The 21,094-nt window shown below is 46.9% G+C and overlaps 1 protein-coding gene across 2 annotated transcripts; it reads right to left on the bottom strand.

The window, feature by feature from the left end:
* Window positions 1-12,458: 12,458 nt before the first annotated feature.
* On the bottom strand, window positions 12,459-13,812 carry LOC103652733 (tropinone reductase homolog At1g07440). Of its 2 annotated transcripts, none has more exons than XM_008679693.3 (3): window positions 13,649-13,812; window positions 13,024-13,564; window positions 12,459-12,875 (listed from the first exon to the last, which is right to left on the bottom strand). In XM_008679693.3, the coding sequence occupies exons 1-3, from the start codon at window positions 13,732-13,734 to the stop codon at window positions 12,708-12,710; spliced, it is 795 nt and encodes a 264-aa protein (XP_008677915.1). In that variant the 5' UTR covers window positions 13,735-13,812; the 3' UTR covers window positions 12,459-12,707. The 2 variants fall into 2 exon arrangements, with proteins under 2 accessions (XP_008677915.1, XP_020407385.1); XM_020551796.1 differs by having other exon boundaries at window positions 13,628-13,805.
* Window positions 13,813-21,094: the final 7,282 nt, after the last annotated feature.

Below are 21,094 nucleotides of genomic sequence, written 5' to 3'. Positions count from 1 at the left end.
GAGGTGGAAGTCCCGCGGCCTTCGTGTTCGTCCCGCGCCCAGGTCGGGTGCGCTTGCAGTAGGGGGGTTACAAGCGTCCACGCGGGTGAGGGAAGCGAACGGCCCCAAGAGAGCGCCTGTCCCGTCCTCGGTCCCGCGCGGCCAACCTTCTCTGAGAAGGCCCTGGTCCTTCCTTTTATAGTCGTAAGGAGAGGATCCAGGTGTACAATGGGGATGTAGCAGAGTGCTACGTGTCTAGCGGAGGGAGAGCTAGCGCCCTAGGTACATGCCAATGTGGCAGCCGGAGAGATCTGGGCACCCTGCTGGCGTGATGTCGTGGCTATCGGAGGTGCGGCGGAGCCTGATGGAGGGACAGCTGTTGGAGCGGTCGAGTCCCTGCTGACGTTGTCCTGCTTCCGTAAGAGAGCTGGGGGCCACCGTCGTCATAGAGCTCGTGGAGCGCCATCATTGCCCCTCTGGCGGAGCTGGCCGGACGAGACGCCGGTCTTGTTCTCCGTGACCCGAGTCGATTCGGGGTAGGATGATGATGACGTCTCCTGTTGACGTGGTGGTCTGTGCTCTAGGCAGGGCGACGTGGGGTTTCCTCCGAAGCCGAGGTTGAGTCTTGCCTTCAGTTGCCGTGGCCGAGCCCGAGCCAAGGGGTCGGGCGAGGCGGAGGTCGTTCGGCCGAGGTCAGGGCGGAGTCCGAGCCCTGGGGTCGGGCGGAGCGGAGTTCGTCGTCTTCCGGGTCTTAGCCCGAGTCCGAGCCCTGGGGTCGGGCGGAGCGGAGTTCGCCGTCTTCCGGGTCTTAGCCCGAGTCTGAGCCCTGGGGTCGGGCGGAGCGGAGTTCGCCGTCTTCCGGGTCTTAGCCCGAGTCCGAGCCCTGGGGTCGGGCGGAGCGGAGTTCGCCGTCTTCCGGGTCTTTGCCCGAGTCCGAGCCCTGGGGTCGGGCGGAGCGGAGTTCGCCGTCTTCCGGGTCTTTGCCCGAGTCCGAGCCCTGGGGCCGGGTGGAGCGGAGTTCGTCGTGGCGCCCTTGGCAAGGCCTGATTGCCTGTCAGACTCACTCTGTCGAGTGACACTGCAGTCGGAGTGGCGCAGGCGGCGCTGTCCTTCTGTCAGACTGGCCAGTGGAGCGGTGGAGTGACGGCGGTCACCTCGGCTCTGCCGGGGGCGCGTGTCAGGATAGAGGTGTCAGGCCACCTTTGCGTTAAATGCCCCTGCAGTTTGGTCAGTCTGTGTGGTGATTTAGTCAAGGTTGCTTCTGAGCGAAGCCAAGACCTTGGGCAAGCCGGTGATGTGTCCGCCATAAAAAGGGGGCCTCGGGCGAGACGGAAGTCTCTTGAGGTCGGCTGCCTTCGGCCGAGGCTAGGCTCGGGTGAAGCGTGATCGAGTCACTCGTGTGGACTGATCCCTGACTTAATCGTGCCCATCAGGCCTTTGCAGCTTTATGCTGATGGGGGTTACCAGCTGAGAATTAGGCGTCTTGAGGGTACCCCTAATTATGGTCCCCGACAGCTGGCATTCAAGGTGCCATCACAAACGGAACTCCGGTTCCCCCTCCGCGGGTACGAGCAACCCCACTCCATGGGGGAAGGCCTGCGGAGCAACGGAAGACCGACGAACGGCGCGCCGTCACCTGCTCCAGCAGCGGCGACGACGACGACTTCTGCTCCGGGGGGTCGAACAGCAGCAGCACTGACCTCAGGGCGGATGCCGCTGCCAGGAGGCCCCCGCCCATGCCAAAACTCGTGAGGCAAGGACGGGCAGAAGGCCGTAGAGTTGGAGGTCAGTCCGTGGCCGACCATGGCTATCACGCCGGTGGAAGAACCTCTTCCAGCTGCCGTGGCAGACGCCGGCGCCGCGAGCGGCTCCGAAGCCACTCGCGCTCGAAAGCCGGGCACGCTGCAGCTGCCAGCGCCACGGACGACAACCGCTCCTCCCCCCATCACTGAGTGAAGGAGCGGACCATCACCCACGCAGGGGCCGACCCCAACTCGGCGCACTCCCCTCCCCAGCCTTGGTGATGAAAATCCTTGAGGCTGAGGGAGGGGGAGGGCTCGCAGCCCGGCTCGCTTTCCCCCACCATCAAGCTGGAGGTCACCATCTTGGGTGACCGCCGGTGGAGGGGTGCGGCCGGGCTGCATGATGAAAATCCTTGAAGCCGAACGATGGCTGAAAGGTACCAACTCCCACGGAGTTGCGTTCCTCCAACGAGGAGGCGGAAAGACGGCGGGTACCCCCCATCCGGGGGCTTGGAAGATGGAAAGACACGACGCATGAGGGAGGAAGAAGACATGGTCGCCTTCCGAAAGGGGTCACCCTCCTTTTAAAGGCAACTCTCCCTGCGTGCGCCCTCAAACGCCACTGGCTGAGTCTTCTCCAACACGCTCCAAGGCCCTCCCCTGCGGCGCGGGGGCTGGGTCCCGCATGTCATGCAAACCGGCTCAGAGCAGAAGAAGCCAAACCACCGCGCGTGGTGCACACAACCGCCCAGCGGTTACAAGCGACCCCCCACTTTTGCCCAGACCAACGGGCGGAAGGAGTGGGCAGCCATGCAGGCAGCATGCAACCGCGCCAAGTGGACACGCTTCTCCGACTCCCAGCGCGCCAGCACGGAGGCCCAGGCCCACGCGTCGCGCAACCGGCGCGCCGGATGCTGCATGCAGGCAACTGCACCGCCACTTGCGCCACCGCCGCGCCTCTTCGGTTGCGGAACCAATGCCGCGACTCGAGGCGACCCAGCGGCGCCAGCCTGGCGCGACGGTCAATACGGCCGAAAGTGGGCCGGCAGTAATGACGGTGGCAGGCGGGCGGGAGCAGCGGTCGCGTCGTCAGCCAGGCTCACGTCCCATCCAGGGGCAGCAAGAGAGCCTCCTCTCACGGCGTGAAGACGGCGCACCCGTGATCCGTCCCTCCAACGGCTCGCGCACGCGCAACGGCCGCCCCGCCAACCACTCGCCCCGTCGCATTAACTCCGCGGCGGAACAGGCGGCGTTTCTGGCAGGAGAAGCGGGCGACGCTTCGCCTTCGCCGTGATAACCGCGCCAAAAAAGGTACGCCACGTCGTTCGATTTCGTATCCTTTTCCTTTTTCCTCTTTCTCTATCTCTTGCAACAGGGACCGGGAAAGGGGGATACCCCGAAAAGGATCCTTCCCTGTGAAGGAACCAGGCTCCGAGCCCCCCCCCCTACTGATCAGAGGTTCGAAGACTGGCCCTCCGAGGGGTTCAACAGTCGCCTCAGATCGCGTGGGCCCTACACCCACTACTGGTCAGAGGTTCGAAGGCCGCCCCCCCGAAGGGCTCCACGGCCGCCTCAGGCTACTCGGGCTCCGCGCCCATTACTGATCAGGGGTTCGAAGGCTAGCCCCCGAAGGGTTCACAGTCGCCTCAGACGCCGAGCGAGGGATGACCAGGGGTACGTTCGATACATAACCAAGGCTCGGGCTGCGCTCCCGAGGTACCCTAGGACATTTCCGAGACCAGCGGGAGCGATCTTGTAACGGAATCCCATCGGAGGGAGGCATCGAGCCCTCGGACCCCGTCGCCAGGGGACCGGGTCCGGCAGATCACCCGCAGGTACTTTTGGGCGTGCCTCTGGGCCCCTAGCCGACCCCCAACGAACGGGGCACGGACGTCCACTCGGATTACCCGCTTGCAGCTCACCGGAGACACCATGTTCGGTGCCCATCGAGGGTAACATGGCGCTCTCCCCCCCCCCTCCTCCTTGCGGAAAGGCGACGTAGGGGCGTATGTAAAAAGCCGAGTCTGTCCCTGATCGCCCTCTCGCCCTGTGCGGAGGCTCGGGGGTGGCTCTCGCAAACCCGGCTCCGGCCAGACCGTTGACAGCGTCAACATACCAGCCCGAGAGCTTGGGCCCCGACCGTGCACCCGGGCTACGGCCAGTTCGCATGAGGGAACAACCAGACCAGCCGAAGCATTACGCAAGGCATTAAGACCTCGAAGGAGTGAAACCACTCCTCCGAGGCCTCGGGGGCTACACCCGGCGGGTGCGCTCGCGCGCACCCACCGGAACAAAATGCAACCGAGAAAGGCTGGTCCCCTTGCAAAAAAGTGCGACGAAAGCCTCCAAGCGAGTGCTAACACTCCCTTCGAGGCTCGGGGGCTACTGTCGGGGACCATAATTAGGGGTACCCTCAAGACGCCTAATTCTCAGCTGGTAACCCCCATCAGCATAAAGCTGCAAAGGCCTGATGGGAGCGATTAAGTCAGGAATCAGTCCATACGAGTGACTCGATCACGCTTCGCCTGAGCCTAGCCTCGGACAAGGGCAGCCGACCTCGAGGGACTTTCGTCTCGCCCGAGGCCCCCCTTTTAACGGCGGACACATCTCTGGCTCGCCCAAGGCCTTGGCTTCGCTAAGAAGCAACCCTGACTAAATCGCCGCACCGACTGACCGAGTTGCAGGAGCATTTAACGCAAAGGCGGCCTGACACCTTTATCCTGACGCGCGCCCCCCGGCAGAGCCGAAGTGACCGCCGTCACTCCGTCGCTCCACTGGCCGGTCTGACAGAAGGACAGCGCCGCCTGCGCCACTCCAACTGCAGCGCCACTCGACAGAGTGAGTCTGACAGGCAGTCAGACCTTGCCAAAGGCGCCATAGGAAGCTCCGCTCCGCCCGACCCAGGGCTCGGACTCGGGCTAAGACCCGGAAGACGGCGAACTCCGCTCCGCCCGACCCAGGGCTCGGACTCGGGCTAAGACCCGGAAGACGGCGAACTCCGCTCCGCCCGACCCAGGGCTCGGACTCGGGCTAAGACCCGGAAGACGGCGAACTCCGCTCCGCCCGACCCAGGGCTCGGACTCGGGCTAAGACCCGGAAGACGGCGAACTCCGCTCCGCCCGACCCAGGGCTCGGACTCGGGCTAAGACCCGGAAGACGGCGAACTCCGCTCCGCCCGACCCAGGGCTCGGACTCGGGCACAGCCCCAGAAGACGACGAACTCCGCTTCGCCCGACCACAGGGCTCCGACTCCGCCCTGGCCTCTGCCGAACGACCTCCGCCTCGCCCGACCCAGGGGCTCGGGCTCGGCCTCGGCAATGGAAGACAGATTCGACCCCAGCTTCGGAGGAGCCCCCACGTCGCCCGGCCTCGGGCGTGGGCCCGCCACGTCAACAGGGAGCGCCATCATCACCCTACCCCGAGCCGACTCGGGCCGCAGAGAACAAGACCAGTGTCCCATCTGGCCAGCTCCGCCAGATAGGCAATGATGGCGCCCCGCGTGCCCTGTGACGACGGCGGCTCTCAGCTCCCTTACGGAAGCAGGGGGACGTCAGCAAAGACTCGACCGCTCCGACAGCTGTCCCTCCGCCAAGCTCCGTTGCTCCTCCGACAGCCACGACATCACGCCAGCAGGGTGCCAAGATCTCTCCGGCTGCCACATTGGCATGTACTTAGGGCGCTAGCTCTCCCTCCGCTAGACACGTAGCACTCTGCTACACCCCCATTGTACACCTGGATCCTCTCCTTACGCCTATAAAAGGAAGGACCAGGGCCTTCTTAGAGGAGGTTGGCCGCGCGGGACCGAGGACGGGACAGGCACTCTCTTGGGGCCGCTCGCTTCCCTCACCCGCGTGGACGCTTGTAACCCCCCTACTGCAAGCGCACCCGACCTGGGCGCGGGACGAACACGAAGGCCGCGGGATTTCCACCTCTCTCACACCCGTCTCCGGTCACCTCGCTTCTCCCCCTTCGCGCTCGCCCACGCGCTCGACCCATCTGGGCTGGGGCACGCGGCACACTCACTCGTCGGCTCAGGGACCCCCCGGTCTCGAAACGCCGACAAAACCCTATATGGAAAAGAGTCCGTATAAGAATAAAAGAATGAGTTACGAATTATAAAATTTTCAAACGTCTAATTCCCATACCTTCAGACTATTGTACGCAAGACTATCCGCGAGATCTTCTTTCGTCATAGCGCTCAAGCCAGCTTCGAGCTTCGGAAACCCCATGCTTCTAGACATCTCCCGGCAGACGGATAATTCTTTATTGTCTGGGAGGCAGTATAGAAAATCCTCTTCATCCGTCCCATTGAATACTAATGCCCCCTTCGGATATTTCAATTCCTTGACATAGTGATTGGCTTCAAAAACTTCTTCTTTCGATAACTTTTTCCCTGAAGCATGACGCATAATATAATCGTATGTTTTGGAAGATGCTTCGGGGACGGCGGTATCAATTTCTTCAACCGAAGCTGGCTCCGATATTTTCAGTTCTTCGGTTGCTTTTGCAATTTTTACTTCTTCTGCTTCCGAAGGTATTGCCTTGGTTGGTTCTGAAGGCCCAGATTCAATTCCAGTTTGTTGCTTTGGAGCTTCAGCAACAGACACTTCAGCAAGTGCCTCAGAAGTTTCAGCAGTTTTCTTTGGAGTTGTGCTTGGAAGTTTAATTGTTTCTAAAACATCCAACACATTGACCATTCTTTTTCTTTTTGGGGTCACTGTTGCCCCCTTTTTAATTCTTGCTATTTCAATTTCTACTTAAGGACTTAAAATTTCTGATATTTTCGATCCCTCAGTTGATCCTTTTGCTTCTTCCATCTTTTCTGTCGATGGCGCTTCGGCCATCTCTTTGGTTTCTGGTAATAAAATCTTTGGTCCCTCCAATTCTTTTGTTGTTGGTGCTTCGGCCATTTCTGTGACTTCTGGCAGCAAGGTTGGCTCTTCAGCCTCGGTGGCCGAAGAGGTCTCTCCGGTGAACTCAGGCACCGAGGCTGGTTCAATATAGTGTGGCCGATGTGTGAGAACCTTTATCCTTTTTCTTTTCGGTGCTGGCTCACTAGGAGCAGCTGCAGCTTCTTCTTTCGCAGAAGGTGTGCCTTTTCTTTTCTGCCCTCGAATGGGATAACGATAGTCAGGGTAGACGAACCCGATTGCATCAAATACCCGGTTGAGTCTTTTCCTTTTTCGGCCTCCGAAGGCCGCTGACAATGCAGTGTCTTCGGCCTTCGAGTATACCCCCAAGCAATTCATCACTTACAGTCTCAATACTTTTTAACCATTCATCATCTGGCTCAACAAACTTGTCTCTGTACTTGAAAGTATACTTCAACTGGACTAGCCCACCTTCATCAGTTTCTTTAACAGTTTCTTTCGGCATTTCCCAATTATCTGCAAGAGGCCACACTCTGAAGGCAATGTGTTCTTGAGTCAAATCCCTTGTACCAATAAAAGAGCAGACAACTCCGAAGGCTCTCTGGCATTCTTCGGCTGCTTCATTCATTTCCACCTTCGGCCTTCGCAGGCCGAAGCGTTGCCAGATGGGATACATAATGATTTTCTTTATATCCTCTCGAGATTTCAAGTCATTTTTCACGTAAAACCATTCCGTCGTCCAGTCGCCAGGCCATCTCTTTCGAAAGGTCGGCACTGGGCAGCTTGACCCAGACCGAGAGCCGAAGCTGTAGCAGCCAAAGTTGTTGTGATATTGTTCCTTACCCCAGGGTTTTGTCTCGTATAACAATTCGTGTATATTGCAGAAGCTCTTTGCATCAGGTTCCAAGCCTTGGCTCCTCACAGCCCACACAAAAATATTCATCCTTATGATCGCTTCGGGGATAAGCTGGTGAAGGTGGATTTCAAATATCTTCAGCACCTCCACAACAAAACGGCTCAGGGGAAATCGTAGTCCAGCTTTCAAGAAGCTTCGAAATATTACGACTTCATCTTCCTCAGGAGTTGGGCAAGTCTTCTCTCCTTCGTCGGCCCTTACAACAGACAAATCCCGGAAATATCTTCCCCTCATGTTGGCAAGATGACTTTCTTTAATACTTGATTTGCCGAAGACCGCATGGCTTGGTCGCCAAGGGCGATCTTCGGAGTCTTCACCACCACTATCTGCATCATAACTATCGCTATCACCAGTGTCTTCAGATAAACCTTCCAAAATTTCTTTAGTGATCTTTTCTGTATTGGTCTTCGACATAGATCGAAGAAAACCCAGATGCATCTCTTCAGAAAGACTCAACTTCATTTCGGCAGCAACCTTCTTCTCCTCAGACATCTCTTCGGAATTTTTGCTTCTCGCTTCCGAAGCTTAAAACCAGGAAGGCAACCAAAATATTTGTGAGCAGAAAACTATTTGAGCAGGCAAAACAGATGGCAAGAAAGTGTGCCGGGTAAATTGGGGCAAGCCCATATTTATAAACCCATTACGTCGAAAACTGGAGGGCCCCATTTGCCATTGACTGTTGCTATTCTAGCAAAAGGAAGGTGTTTTTTCGGACCTTCGGCTTATAGCCTTCGTCCATTTCGCAATCTAAATTTATCATTCTGACAAATTAATATTGCGAGGGGCTACTGTTGGGGGCCTTCGGCTTCCGAAGGTCCTCAAAAACATAATTTAACAATGTTTCTGGAGCAAAGTACATTAACAGGCACCTTCGGACTCGGATCAGAGCCACGGTACGAAGAAGCACAAAGGTTGGCGCGGTGCCGAAGCTGTGTGTAGAAGAGCTTCGGAGTAGCGGCGGAAAAAGAAACCGACTTAAAGATGAAAAACCAGATTAGACCTCAAAGAGTTATCATAGAGTTATTAATAAATGTAAAGGGCATTATTGTAATTTTCCATGGGCTGCGACCCGTGCCTATAAATAGGTGAACAGTATCCTTGTACTGGGCACGCTGATTTGACATTGGTTTTTGCGTCACACTTGTACTTTTACCCTCTTACAAGCTGAAGGTACACTTGTTATTTGATATCATCTTTATCTTTTCGCTATAATAAAATGGGAATGAATTGAGAATAATACACAGCTGTTCATGTTATTTTCTATACTTTATACAATTCCTTCTTCATTATTATGTTTCGTGCTTATGAAGGTGTGTCCTTCATAACCTTCGTCCGAAAATCATTATATCCCTAAGGAAATAATGCTTAGAAGGACGAAGGATATTAACATTTAACATTTTATGTTGCCTTGTTCTTGATTCATAGCATTTGAGAACAAGTTCCCAACAAATGGTCTTGCTTTTTTACTGATGACTAGCTCCATTTTTTTCCCACTGCAGACAAGCCTAAGGATACATCCGGGTGGTGTTATGGATTCACAGCCTTATTTCTTTCTGTGAGATCTTTTGAAATCTTTCGGGGAATGGAATGCATATGTGGCTTTTCTTCCATGTTAAATGGCAGTGGCTCTGTCATATCATTCTACCACCCACTATTTGTGGACCCATCTATACACTAAACACACTTAAATGTTTTCTAGACCGCGGAGCGCGCACAATTTATTAGTTAAAATATAGTTTAGTTCCACAGCAATGACCGATATAGCAGAAGCCAAGTGTTCTGTTGATTTGTTTTTTCAATTGTGTTTTCTTTTATTGGTTCAACATGCACATATATTGACATGATTTCTGGTATGGCATCTACTATCTTTGTTATATTTATGACATCGTTCTTGATTGATATGTGCGACATGAATGATGGCTCTTTTTAACCTCCTGACCATCATTGTGTCACTCATTATCATCTTTTGTATATCATTTATAGGTTCATGGATATGAAATCATAGGTTTCTTATTTTTTAATCTGAACCATGTGTTGCCTTTTGAGTTGTTACATAATAAATGATCCAGTCGACGTGTTTTACGTTCAAAAATTTCAACGCGGCAAGCATGGAAACTAACGCTAAACATGCGCGATTTAAATGTTGTAATTCGTTACGAAACAGATCAACAATTTATGCTAAAATTCACACATATTTATGTTGTTTTGGTTCACGTTTTCGCAAAAATATGCCTGAGCCTGAACCCGCGTACGATCGGACACGCACGATTTTTACGCCGTAATTTTTGGGCCCTATTCATCGTTATGAAATAGATCTACGATTTATGCTAACATCCGTATCCATTTACGCTGTTTTGATTCACATTTTATGCAAAAATCCGTTCGAGCCAGAACCCGCGCACGATCTGACGCACACGATTTTTATGCCGTAATTTTTGGGCCCCATTCATCGTTATGAAACAGATCTACGATTTACGCTAAAATTTGTACTTATTTACGCTGGTTTGGTTCACGTTTTACGCTAAAATCCGCTCGAGGCAAAACCCGCGCACGATCGGACGCGCACGATTTTTTTATGCCGTAATTTTTGGGCCCCATTCGTCGTTATGAAACAGATCTACGATTTACGCTAAAATTCGTACGTATTATAATATATATATATATATATATATATATATATATATATATATATATATATATATATATATATATATATATGCTACCTGAGCATCAAATTCATTCGTATAAATATAAGGTGTGTTGAAAACAATCGTATGTATGTATGTCGGCAAGAAGACTCTATCTATCATAACATAAATATAAAAAGGGGAATTAACATGGTAGAGAGGATTTGCTCCACCGTCACTATCTTTGGGTGCATTCATTGTCGTTGCATCAAGAAATTGACCTGCATATACATATGGATACACCTAAGTGGTGCATATGCGTTGTCCATGGATGTTGATCTTATAATTAACTCCCATGGGCATTGTTAGGGCAGGCCGCCGGAGATACGGTACAGATGGGTATGCAGAAACACAATCTTCCTTTTCTTTTTCTTTTTTTTTCTGTAACAAACAAACAAGCTTGGAGTAGTGGTGATCACGTGAAGTAGATGCAGCTGACTTCTTTTTTTTTGGAAGCTGGACGACTAAACAGGAAGTCAAATAGTGTCGAAGGTGCGTACGTGTCAGCAAGTGATGTAAGTCAACACAGGATAATTGTGTATGTTTCAGCTGGTTCGGTGTTGAGTCAAAATCCAGAATATTCTGCTCTCGTAGTATAAGCGAACCTATTTAGCATAATATAATGGGTCATTTAAATCCCAATAAAGAAGGCCTTATTCGGTTATTCACGCGCCATAGAAATTGAAGAGGATTAGCAGAAATTAAAAGGGGCTTGTTAGGAATTTAAATGTCACTTGAATTTGTCGTGTTGTGTTACTCGAATCTTTGAACTCTCAAAATCAGTAAAACGGGTCCTCGGACTTGGTTGGCCATCTAAAACCGAGTTTGCTCAAACCGGATACTGATGTATGGTGTGTCACGTTGGAGCGCACTAATAAAACTTCGGGAACCCAGGTGACACAAAATATCAAGTTCGGGAATCTAAATAACACACATCATGCCAAATTTGGAGACCCGAATGACTCTAACGTGGCATCCCGAATGACTCTAACGTGGCACGTCATGGCGGTATCCGGTTAGAGCAAATCTGATTTTAGATGACCAACCAAATTTGAGGGCCTATTTTCCTGGTTTTGAGAGTTTTGGGACCTAAGTGACATAGCATTGCAAGTTCGAGGACCGCTAATGCATTTTACTCATACCCGAATATGATCCATGTATCTACATTAGTTGTACTACTACCTTTGACATCCGGTATAAAAAGTAAGATTTAAATATGTTGGTTGCCCTGAACTTGTCAAGAAATGTCACTTAGGCCCACAAACTTTGAAAATACATTTATAGGTCATTGAACTTGTTAATTGTTGTACCATAATCCCTAAACTTGTAAAAGAATGGTGTATCACATGTCCACTTCTATACCATACCGACCGCTGCGGTGTGCTACTTAACAAGTTCAAGGATATGTATTTTCAAAGTTCGTGGATTGACATATCTTAATTTAGGAGTCGCTCGTAAATTTAACTCAAAAATTAATATCAACACTTAATCTATGGTAGTAGTAGAAAAGAGCTTTAAGCTGGCGGTACACATAAATTTTTACTGGCGGTTTCAGTTACCGCGCGCTAGCAAAAATAAACAGGTGGAGCCGGCTTAAGAAACCGCTAGTGGAAACATATTTTCACTGACGGTTTTATTAAGCAAATCATCAGTGGAATTCTTTTCCACTGGTGGTTTGCTTAACTAACCACCAGTGGATTTGATATTTTCAATAGTGGTTTTTAAAGAAAATCTCTAGTAAAAATAATATTTCCACTGGCGGTTTCAAAACAACTGTCACAAATACTAGTAACACCGAAAAACATCAGTGCAAATAGCTATAGTATCGTCACTAAAAAGTTTCCCTGTATTAAGTGGACTTCATTTCGCTTAAATTAATTAAGAGCCGCGCGAGCGTTGGTACGATATAGATCGGCTGTGGTGTCAACCAATGAGCGTGTTACTAATTAGAGGCTGTTCGGTTAGATGTTTTTGTCCGTGATCCATTTACAGTGGTATTTGTTCCCTTTCTTTTATGGTTGGTTGGGCCAGTCCATAACGATTCACACCATAACGATTCACACCGTAAATGGATACGGAGCCATATCTTTTCGTTACCACTCCCCAGCTAGTGCTAATATATAACCTTAAGTCGTTAACTAACCAAATATATCTCGTTTTCTGTTGCACTGTAACCAATAGCAGTGGGATCCATTCACGTTACGTTAACCACTCCTGCAATGAACCAAACACCATCTTAATACTTATGATTGACAAAAACAAATTGAAACAAATAGTTTGAGAGTTATTTTCACACAAGAAAAATCGAGATTATATTTTATTACAAGATGCATTCCCGCCGATGGAATGAAGTAGATCATTACAAATTAAAACGAGAACATGATCCTCACAGCACAGTGCACGCAAATGTACAGACGGAATGGACTACGTGTGCCGGCAGCTGGTTTGTCACGTACGCATACATACATGCATGATGAACGCGAGAAGTGGGACTAACTAGCCCCAGAGCAAGCTAAGCTATGGTGCGGCCGCCATCGATGCAGATGACTTGGCCGGTCATGTAGGACGCCGCCGGCATGCAGAGGAAGGCCACCATGGACGCCACCTCCTCCGGCTCGCCGATCCTCCCCATGGGCACCCGCGCCATCTCCCTCTTCGCCAGCTCTGGGTCTATCGTCTTCTGCTCATCAATCCAACATAAACCATTCACCCAATGCATGCATGATGTCACATACAATCATGTAGAAATAAATACCAGTTCTTCAGCTTTATTTCGACGAAAGATTGATATATGGCTAGCTAGGTTAGGCAGGCGCGCGCTTACGTACATCGCTGCTGATGTCGGTTCTGATGCCCCCCGGCGCGACGCAGTTGACGCGGATGCCGTCGCCGGCCCACTCGGCGGCGAGGCTGCGCGTGAGCTGGTTCAGGGCGCCCTTGGACATGGAGTAGACGGCGAGCGCCGGGAGCCCGACGAAGCCAGCGACGGAGGAGACGTGCACGACGCTGCCGCCCCCGCCGCCGCTGGCGAGGCGGAGGAGCGGGTGCGCGAGCTGGCTGAGGTGGAAGCACGACTCCAGGTTGGTCGCCATGATCCGGGAGTAGTCCTCGCCGGTGCACTCGGCCGTCCGCTTGAACAGGGACTGCCCCGCGTTGTTCACGAGGATATCGAGCCTGCCGCCGAAGGTGGCCCCCACGGTGGCCACGAGGCGCTCGCGGTCGGCGCGCGCCGACACGTCGCAGGCGGACACGGTCACCTGCAGCCCCTTCTCGTCCCATCTCCGCCGGCACTCCTCCAGCTCCGCCGCGTTGCGCGAGCACGTGTGCACCCGGGCGCCGAACCCGGCGAGCTCCTCGACGATCGCGTGCCTGCCATGCCATTCGTGTTACTGTGTCATCCCACTCCACTCGTGATACAAATGAAGCACGTACTGTATGTATGTATGTATGTACCCAATGCCCTTGCTGCCGCCGGTGACGAGCGCCGTCGCGCCGGCGAGGTTCCACCGCTCCGCCCTGTTCCTGCCGGCAGCCACCATCTTCTTCTCTCTACTATGTATTCTCTTGACTCGTGTAGATTGTGGAGTGCAGATGGGAAGGATGTAATGCTACTCCATATCCATGCAGCATGTGTATTTATAGTGATCTGACGACCGGACGGCACCTCCATCGAAATCGAAATCGAAATGTGCGCAAGCGCACTAAGCAGAGTCGTTGCTGACTTTTGAATAAACTAGTGTAAGTAAGCAAGACCATGTTTTGTCATCTGACGGCCGGATTTGGACAGATACGGCGCACAAGAACACGGCCGCCCAACCACTGTTGGTTTATTCCAAGCATCCGTCCAGAGGACAAAATATTATTAGCTAACAAAAAAATTGCAAATTCCACTGTGCCGTTGAACCTGCCATGCGTACGTGCCAAACTGTCTGGATTGGTTGACCTGAGCAACCAGGAGCCAATAGTATAACTTCTCTTGATTAAAAATATTCTTGCCCATGTATGTGTAAAAATATTATATATATAACCAATGGCCGTGAAATTGTTTCAATGACAGTTGTAGTGGATGGCGCCATGGAGGGATGCAGAGACAATTAAACCGGCAGTGTAAACGACCATGCATGGTGATATTTAGGATTCGTTTTTCCCGCCGTAATCAGAGCAAGTATAATAATAGACTCTAAGCCTACTTATTACATAGCATTTTTGCTTATGTAAATGAGAGAGACATCAAAAAGTAGGGTTAACCTATAGCCAACTTTATTATATGAATGACTTTATTGTTGGCTCTAGATGATATCGCAAAGATTAGAGCCCACTATGGACTCTATTATTAACCTTGCTCTTATACACTAAGTTGGTTAAATAATCATTGTGTCCGCCAGCCCAAAATGACCACTGGTGGACATGCAGTCAGAAGTCTTCGCGATTTGTGTGTAGTGTCACAACTAACAATGCCATTTCATAACCATTAATTCTGCCAGGAGAAGCCAAAGAGAGTCACTCAATGCTCTACACAATCTTCATATGATCTTCCCTCTTAAACCATCCATTTTCTTCTTCATCCCTTTCTTCCAACTTATACCATGACTGGCTTCAAGCCTCCCGATGATGACTCCTCCCGCAAGGAGGAGTAGGTCTAGCATTGTCGGAGCACTATATGATGAGAGCTCATCCGATCAGAGTATATTGGACTTTGATAGCGAACAGTTCTTCGGCGAATATGATGATGCCGAGGAGGAGACCATCGATGAGCCTTTGATAATGCGGCTAACAAGGATGATCCTAGCTCAGATCGTGAAGATATAGATCGTGAAGATATAGATTAAGTTACTTCCAATTTTCATGTTCTACAAGAAATAAATATGTATTAGCTAGTTTCATTTTCAAGACCTTGTTATTATAAATTAGACATGTTTGAGAACATGCAATGAAGTGTTTTATCCTTTTACAACTGCATAATGATTATGTCAAATTACATAAATAATAATTCAAGTTAATTCTGGTACTATGATTGTTATCAACGGTCATCCATCCTTCCTCTCGATGAAAACGGGATGTCTGCGTCACTCATTTCTCAGATTGTTTAGCAAACTCCCCATCCCAATTCCCAACTTCCCTCAGGCCCTACATCCTTTCCTTGCCTCCTTGACAATATATTGTCACCCAAGGCAAGCATTCTTACAATTGCATTTGGTTCTAATTCTTTTTAGTTCTTAGGGCTACAATTAGATGCACATTCCTTTAGATTTAGATAATGTACTTTCCTATTTTGTTGACTTAGATTGGTTCATATTAGGCATTTCCCATATGCAAGCAACTTTTGCAATTGATAGTTAGAGATGGTACCAGGATATCGCGTGCACTAGAAGTGAGGATTGATTGTTGTATCAGCTGTTCATTAGCTTCTTAGTCCACAAAGTTTTACAGGATCATTGAAGACCATATTTGTGGAGAAAATTTGTATTTTGTAGTTTCTGACAGCAAGTCCCAACCCTTTGTAGGCATAGTGTTGACATGGAAGGAGGTTGTGTAATTTTCACTATGGTTCCTCATAACTTTTAGTCCACATATACCCATTAAGTACTTTGGCAATATCCGAGTATCCCACATTTCTAGGATGTCAAGTGTTTTGATGTTTCTAATATTTATATATGTTTACATTATGCAGCAATACCTCTACGTCCCTAAGTATGACAAGTTAATCATATTTGAACTCTCATTTTGCTTGAAATTATAACTTAATGTGTGACTTGTCAAATTTTTATGTTCACATATGATGGAATCCTAGATTGATAATTGTTATGGTAGATGTGTATATGTTATTTGCACATAGATTTACAATATTCTTCTTAACTAGATAATACTGTGAATCGACAGTGACCATAGAGCCCACTTGATGGCTGGTTTCACCACTTAAGTAGGTGAGAGGGTAGGATTTTAAAGATTTTTTTAAATAATAGTTGTAATGATTAGTTGCAAATATATAAGTTGTTATACTAGAATTACAAATATAACATCATGTCGGTCTTTGAGTGGTCTACATGGGACCATCGGCCTTTGCAGGGCTGACAGGTCCCCCATCGTGTGCTTAGAGATTGACAAAGACCGATATGGCAACTAACAACTGCCCAAAGAGCCTATTAGTGTAGATATGAGCATAGGTGGGTGCCTTAATAACGATAGGTCAAGTTGGTTGTTGGGTTGTCGATAGGCCTGTTGGCCTACCAACTGTTGATAGGTCAATCGACCCCCCAGTTGTCGGCCAGTATATTTTATGGCTGCTTTGTACAACCTCAACCAAGAAACTTACTCCTACCCATTTTAGGCTATTTTGCAATAAAAATATGCCTTGACCCAACAAAGAACCTAACTTTATAGCTATGTTTTGAGGGAACAATAAAAACTTTAGAAGGAACAAACATGTTCTAGCTTGGAGAAAGATTTGATGTGATCTTAGAGTCTAGAAGATTAAATCTAGAGTTGTACATGGTGGAATCTAGCTCACACTCGTCATCTGGTTTTACAACATCAAAGGACAGGCTCATGAGAAGGACCCACTCTTCTGACAGAGAAGGATTCAACACGAGGGACCACTTGTCCCATATGATGATGACCCCTATGCATACCAGCCCACAACTAAGTGCAACTATGAACTAAAGGTGGATCTATTTTTTCTTTGAGTGATATGAACCTAGGTCATGGCTATCATAGATGCAATAGAGCATGGACAACATGATTTATTTTTTACTTTTTATTGGGTATTGGTTATGGATATCTTAGAGGTGTGCTCTATTTAAGAATTTGCTTTTTAGAAACCCACAAGATTTGTGATGAGTGATTTGCTCCTAAATGTGGAAAATTTTAAGACTTAAATAAAAGATGGATGTGATTAGATGTTGTATCTAAAGGTGAATGTGCCTGTTAGAGCAAAGGAAGAGTTCAATTTTGTATCATTTGACAAAGGCATGTTGGAGGTCAAAGAGATGACAAAGATTAAAGACATGAACAGAGGTTCAAGAAAGTTGAAGAAAGAATTGGTATATGAAAACAAATTGTGGTTACCTATTTATAGTTTTCTTAGTTCTTTGCATGTTAATTGGATAGATCCTCAACTCGCTAAAATAGAACCAAGTGTGTGTCAGGGTATCTTTACTTTTGGTTGAGTTGTTGAACTATTGATGTGTCATAATCAGTATCATCATTTATGCTACAAAAATAGTTATGTGGAGCAGAAACGTGTCAAACTTAAGCATGTCAGAATTGTTGAACTAAATACAGTGGTTCATGTGGTGATTAGCCCAGTCTCATACATTAATAATCATGCTCTAGCTAGTGAGATTCATCAATATGTCTACCTAACATTAGCAAGATTCATCCCTACATTATGGGGCCTGTTACAAGCAAAAATATGTTGTGGAACTCTATTTACATTCCCTACATACCACACCTCTCTCTCGTCCATTCTCTTATTTGCCACAACATGATGGTGGCAGGCTAAAGTGACCATCTCTGCTTGTCTCTGCCCATCATCTTCCTCCTCACCGATAGATAAATCTACAACACATGATCAATGTTGTATTCAAACAATGGTTAATGCTAATTACATCTTAGTTTGTATATATTCGCACCATGTTTCTTGGTTCTAGAAGACACTAACCTTAGCTTAGTACTATTCTTGGATCTATAGATGAAAACAGTTAATCTAGTTTTAGAGTTGGTGGCCCTTTATCTTCATGAATTCAACTTGTGTTTCTTAATGTTCACATTGATTCACCAAATCAGTGCTTAGGGTAAGAACTGTTGACCTAGAATATTGTAGTGTACCAATGGATGTGGGCAAGGATGTAGAGGAGAATGCTATATATGAGATAGATATTACAATGGATACAATAGAGGCCAACCAATATGTTATGCAAGATTACCAACTCATGGACATTGATCTTGATCTCATAAAGATTAATTAGGGGTGCAACTTATTTGCTACAAACAAGGGTCCATTAAATTTTGACAAAGCAGTTCAACTAAGTGTAGAACTAATTAGTCTTTGTATCGTAGCTATGGTCATGGTAGCTACTTGATAGTGTCAGCCTAATTCTTAATTATAAATGCATGGATCTAACTGACCTTTATACAATAATGGATTATTACTTTCTTTAATGAATCTATGATAATGGCATTAGAGATTTTAACTTTGAAGTGCTCAGTTTGGCAATATTGGTGAACAATATTTATGAGGAACAATATTTATGGCCAACATTAGCGAGGTCATGAGGTAATTCAACAAGTACACTTTAATTCAACAATAGCATAGAGAGAAATCATACCTAGACTAGGGGGTGAAAAGGGGAATCTTACCTCATCCTTACCTATGAGGAACAATATTTATGAGGTAATTCAACAAGTACACTTTAATTCACATCATTACATTCTTCTTAGACCCAATTATATTCAATCGTCACAATAGCATAGAGAGAAATCATACCTAGACTTGTCTATGGCCAACATTAGCGAGGTCATTCAGCAAGCAAATAACTCTAAATCACAACCTTTAATTTAGGGTGGATCCGTTTATATTCACTGTTCACAATGGCGCATATGAGAATCATATGTGTGTAGTCCTTATGACCAACATTCATTAATTAGGTATCTTTGACAAAAGAAACCCACTTTTGTTGAAATGTCTCAAATCATTTTGAAACTAGTTATATTCACACTATGTTGTAATTACTAGGGGCACATACTAGGGAGTTATCTGATGAGGCACAACCGTCTCATTTTTATTTAAATCTGTGTATAGAGATCAATGCCTTATTATGTGATCAAGGGGTAGCTCGGGTAGTACATCAACGCCGTGGGAATGTCTTTCCTCACATATGTTAACGTGGATTGATATTGTAAAACTTAATCTTATCCTTGGACATGATGTGTGGATTTGATTTTATATATATATATATATATATATATATATATATATATATATATATATATATATATATATATATAATTTGATCAATACACTATTAATTAAGCTTCATGTCAATAAATATTTTGAAAACACAACACCATAGTTGGATGCAATAACATTCCGTCAGCAAATGTCATCAACATTTTCTCAAACTACCGGTGATGATCTAAATGCATGAGCTATTGTCGATTAATTATTGCTCATCACCATCGGTTTGCACCATTGATCGTTGCTGATCAAACACTCATCACCACTATACTGCTTCACTGACCAATGGTTATCAAACCCTCATCACTATTGATGTATAAATCTAACCAACTATGACCACAATGTCATTCGTTGGATAATTTTATAGAGCGACAATGGTTATATTATCACCAATGATGGATTAAACTGTGACTCGACGATGACTAAGCCATTATCATAGCTGGATTAACCTTCGAAGAAGCGATGACGGCAACTGCCATCACTATTCACTATTGACATTTCACCGCATCGAGTTAATATCGGCGACAACGGGGGTTCCAAACTTATAGTGATTTTATTTATGTAGTACTAATTAAGTTATTTTTACACGTTTTTCGTGAATAATAATCTATGAAACGTAGTAGTTCTGATGGTTATTAGAGCTAACAAATTTACATTATCATGAGATTTCTATCTATTTATTGTGAGGATTTACATAGTGCATAATCACCTGTATACACAAAGGTAGTCAAAGAACACATACACATGTTCAACTAAATAAAATACGGAAGCCAGGCACAAGAAAATCGTGTGCACTCTGCCACGTGTACCTGTAATATAATTTGATTTGATTTTTTATATTTGACAAAATCATCATTGCTGCCCGCTTTGTCTTTGTCGTCCTTTTATCAGTGTGTATGTATAAATATAAATATATGGTAGTTAAAACATTAACAGCAACAAAGAGAGGTGATACATGTTCGTTGTTTAGATAAGTTTCCCGGGTTTGTTTCTTATATCTGTTGAGTTATGAAACCTGGGGTGTACGGCTATATGTATATGACAAATACTTTATCATCTTTTTTTTTATTTATCGTGGTTTTGATTAAAAATAAACTAGCGATTGACAAATATTCGAGAACGGAGATTATGAACGGCTTTAATTAGTTACATTGAAGCGAGAGGATCCGCTAGGCTGTCCTAATCAGGCTGACATCAGTGGAAATACTTATAACTTGGGTGGGTGTACATATTTTATAAGAAATTATCAAGACCCAGAGAATCAAACTATGATTGCAACTTGATAAAAAAATATGCTTCTTCAGACTTTTATACAGCACATCAGGAATGAATAGAAGATAAAAAAAGGAGATATTTTTCTACCCATTAACTCTTAAGAAATCATGCGTCAAGCATGTTTGCAATATATACAGAAAACCTCATCAAACAACAATATATGAATAACGCCGCGCTAGCTCTCTATGGGTACGACTAATCCGAAAAGATTATCAGGATATTTGTGCTTAGTCATCAAATCACAAATCAGTGTCATTCTGCAAATAATATACACGTTTACACTGTTACACACACGTCACACCTGGCCAGCAGAACTTAAGAAAAGCCAAATGCGGCATTGAGTTATATTATATGCCGGCCGGCATTAGTTGACCAAATAATGGTCGCGGCAAGAAGACAAGTAGCAGGCCGATTTTTCGTGTGTATATATATATAGGGATGAAAACGGTCGGTAAACACTAAAATCATTACCGTTTTTATATTTTTTTATCGAAAATAAAATCGAAAACGGTAACTCCGGAAACGAAAACGATATCGGTATTTCGGAAACATCGGAAACAAAAGTTTGGTCAGGAAAATACACCGGTAACGGTCGAAATCTAAAATACGATCGGTAAACATATCAAACTTCACAATACAACAAAGTTGACAAAAGATCACAAAGACCA

The sequence above is a fragment of the Zea mays genome, chromosome 4 (assembly GCF_902167145.1).
Source record: "Zea mays cultivar B73 chromosome 4, Zm-B73-REFERENCE-NAM-5.0, whole genome shotgun sequence".
NCBI lineage: Eukaryota > Viridiplantae > Streptophyta > Magnoliopsida > Poales > Poaceae > Zea > Zea mays.
Note: the sequence above shows the minus strand (reverse complement) of the source record. Positions and strands in the feature narration are given on the sequence as shown.

Coding starts and splice junctions, on each gene's coding strand:
- LOC103652733 (XM_020551796.1), bottom strand. CDS start 13,734: ATGGTGGCTGCCGGCAGGAACAGGGCGGAGCGGTGGAACCTCGCCGGC. Junction 13,565..13,627: donor TACATACATACATACATACA/GTACGTGCTTCA, acceptor ATGGCATGGCAG/GCACGCGATCGTCGAGGAGC. Junction 12,876..13,023: donor GAACCGACATCAGCAGCGAT/GTACGTAAGCGC, acceptor ATTGATGAGCAG/AAGACGATAGACCCAGAGCT.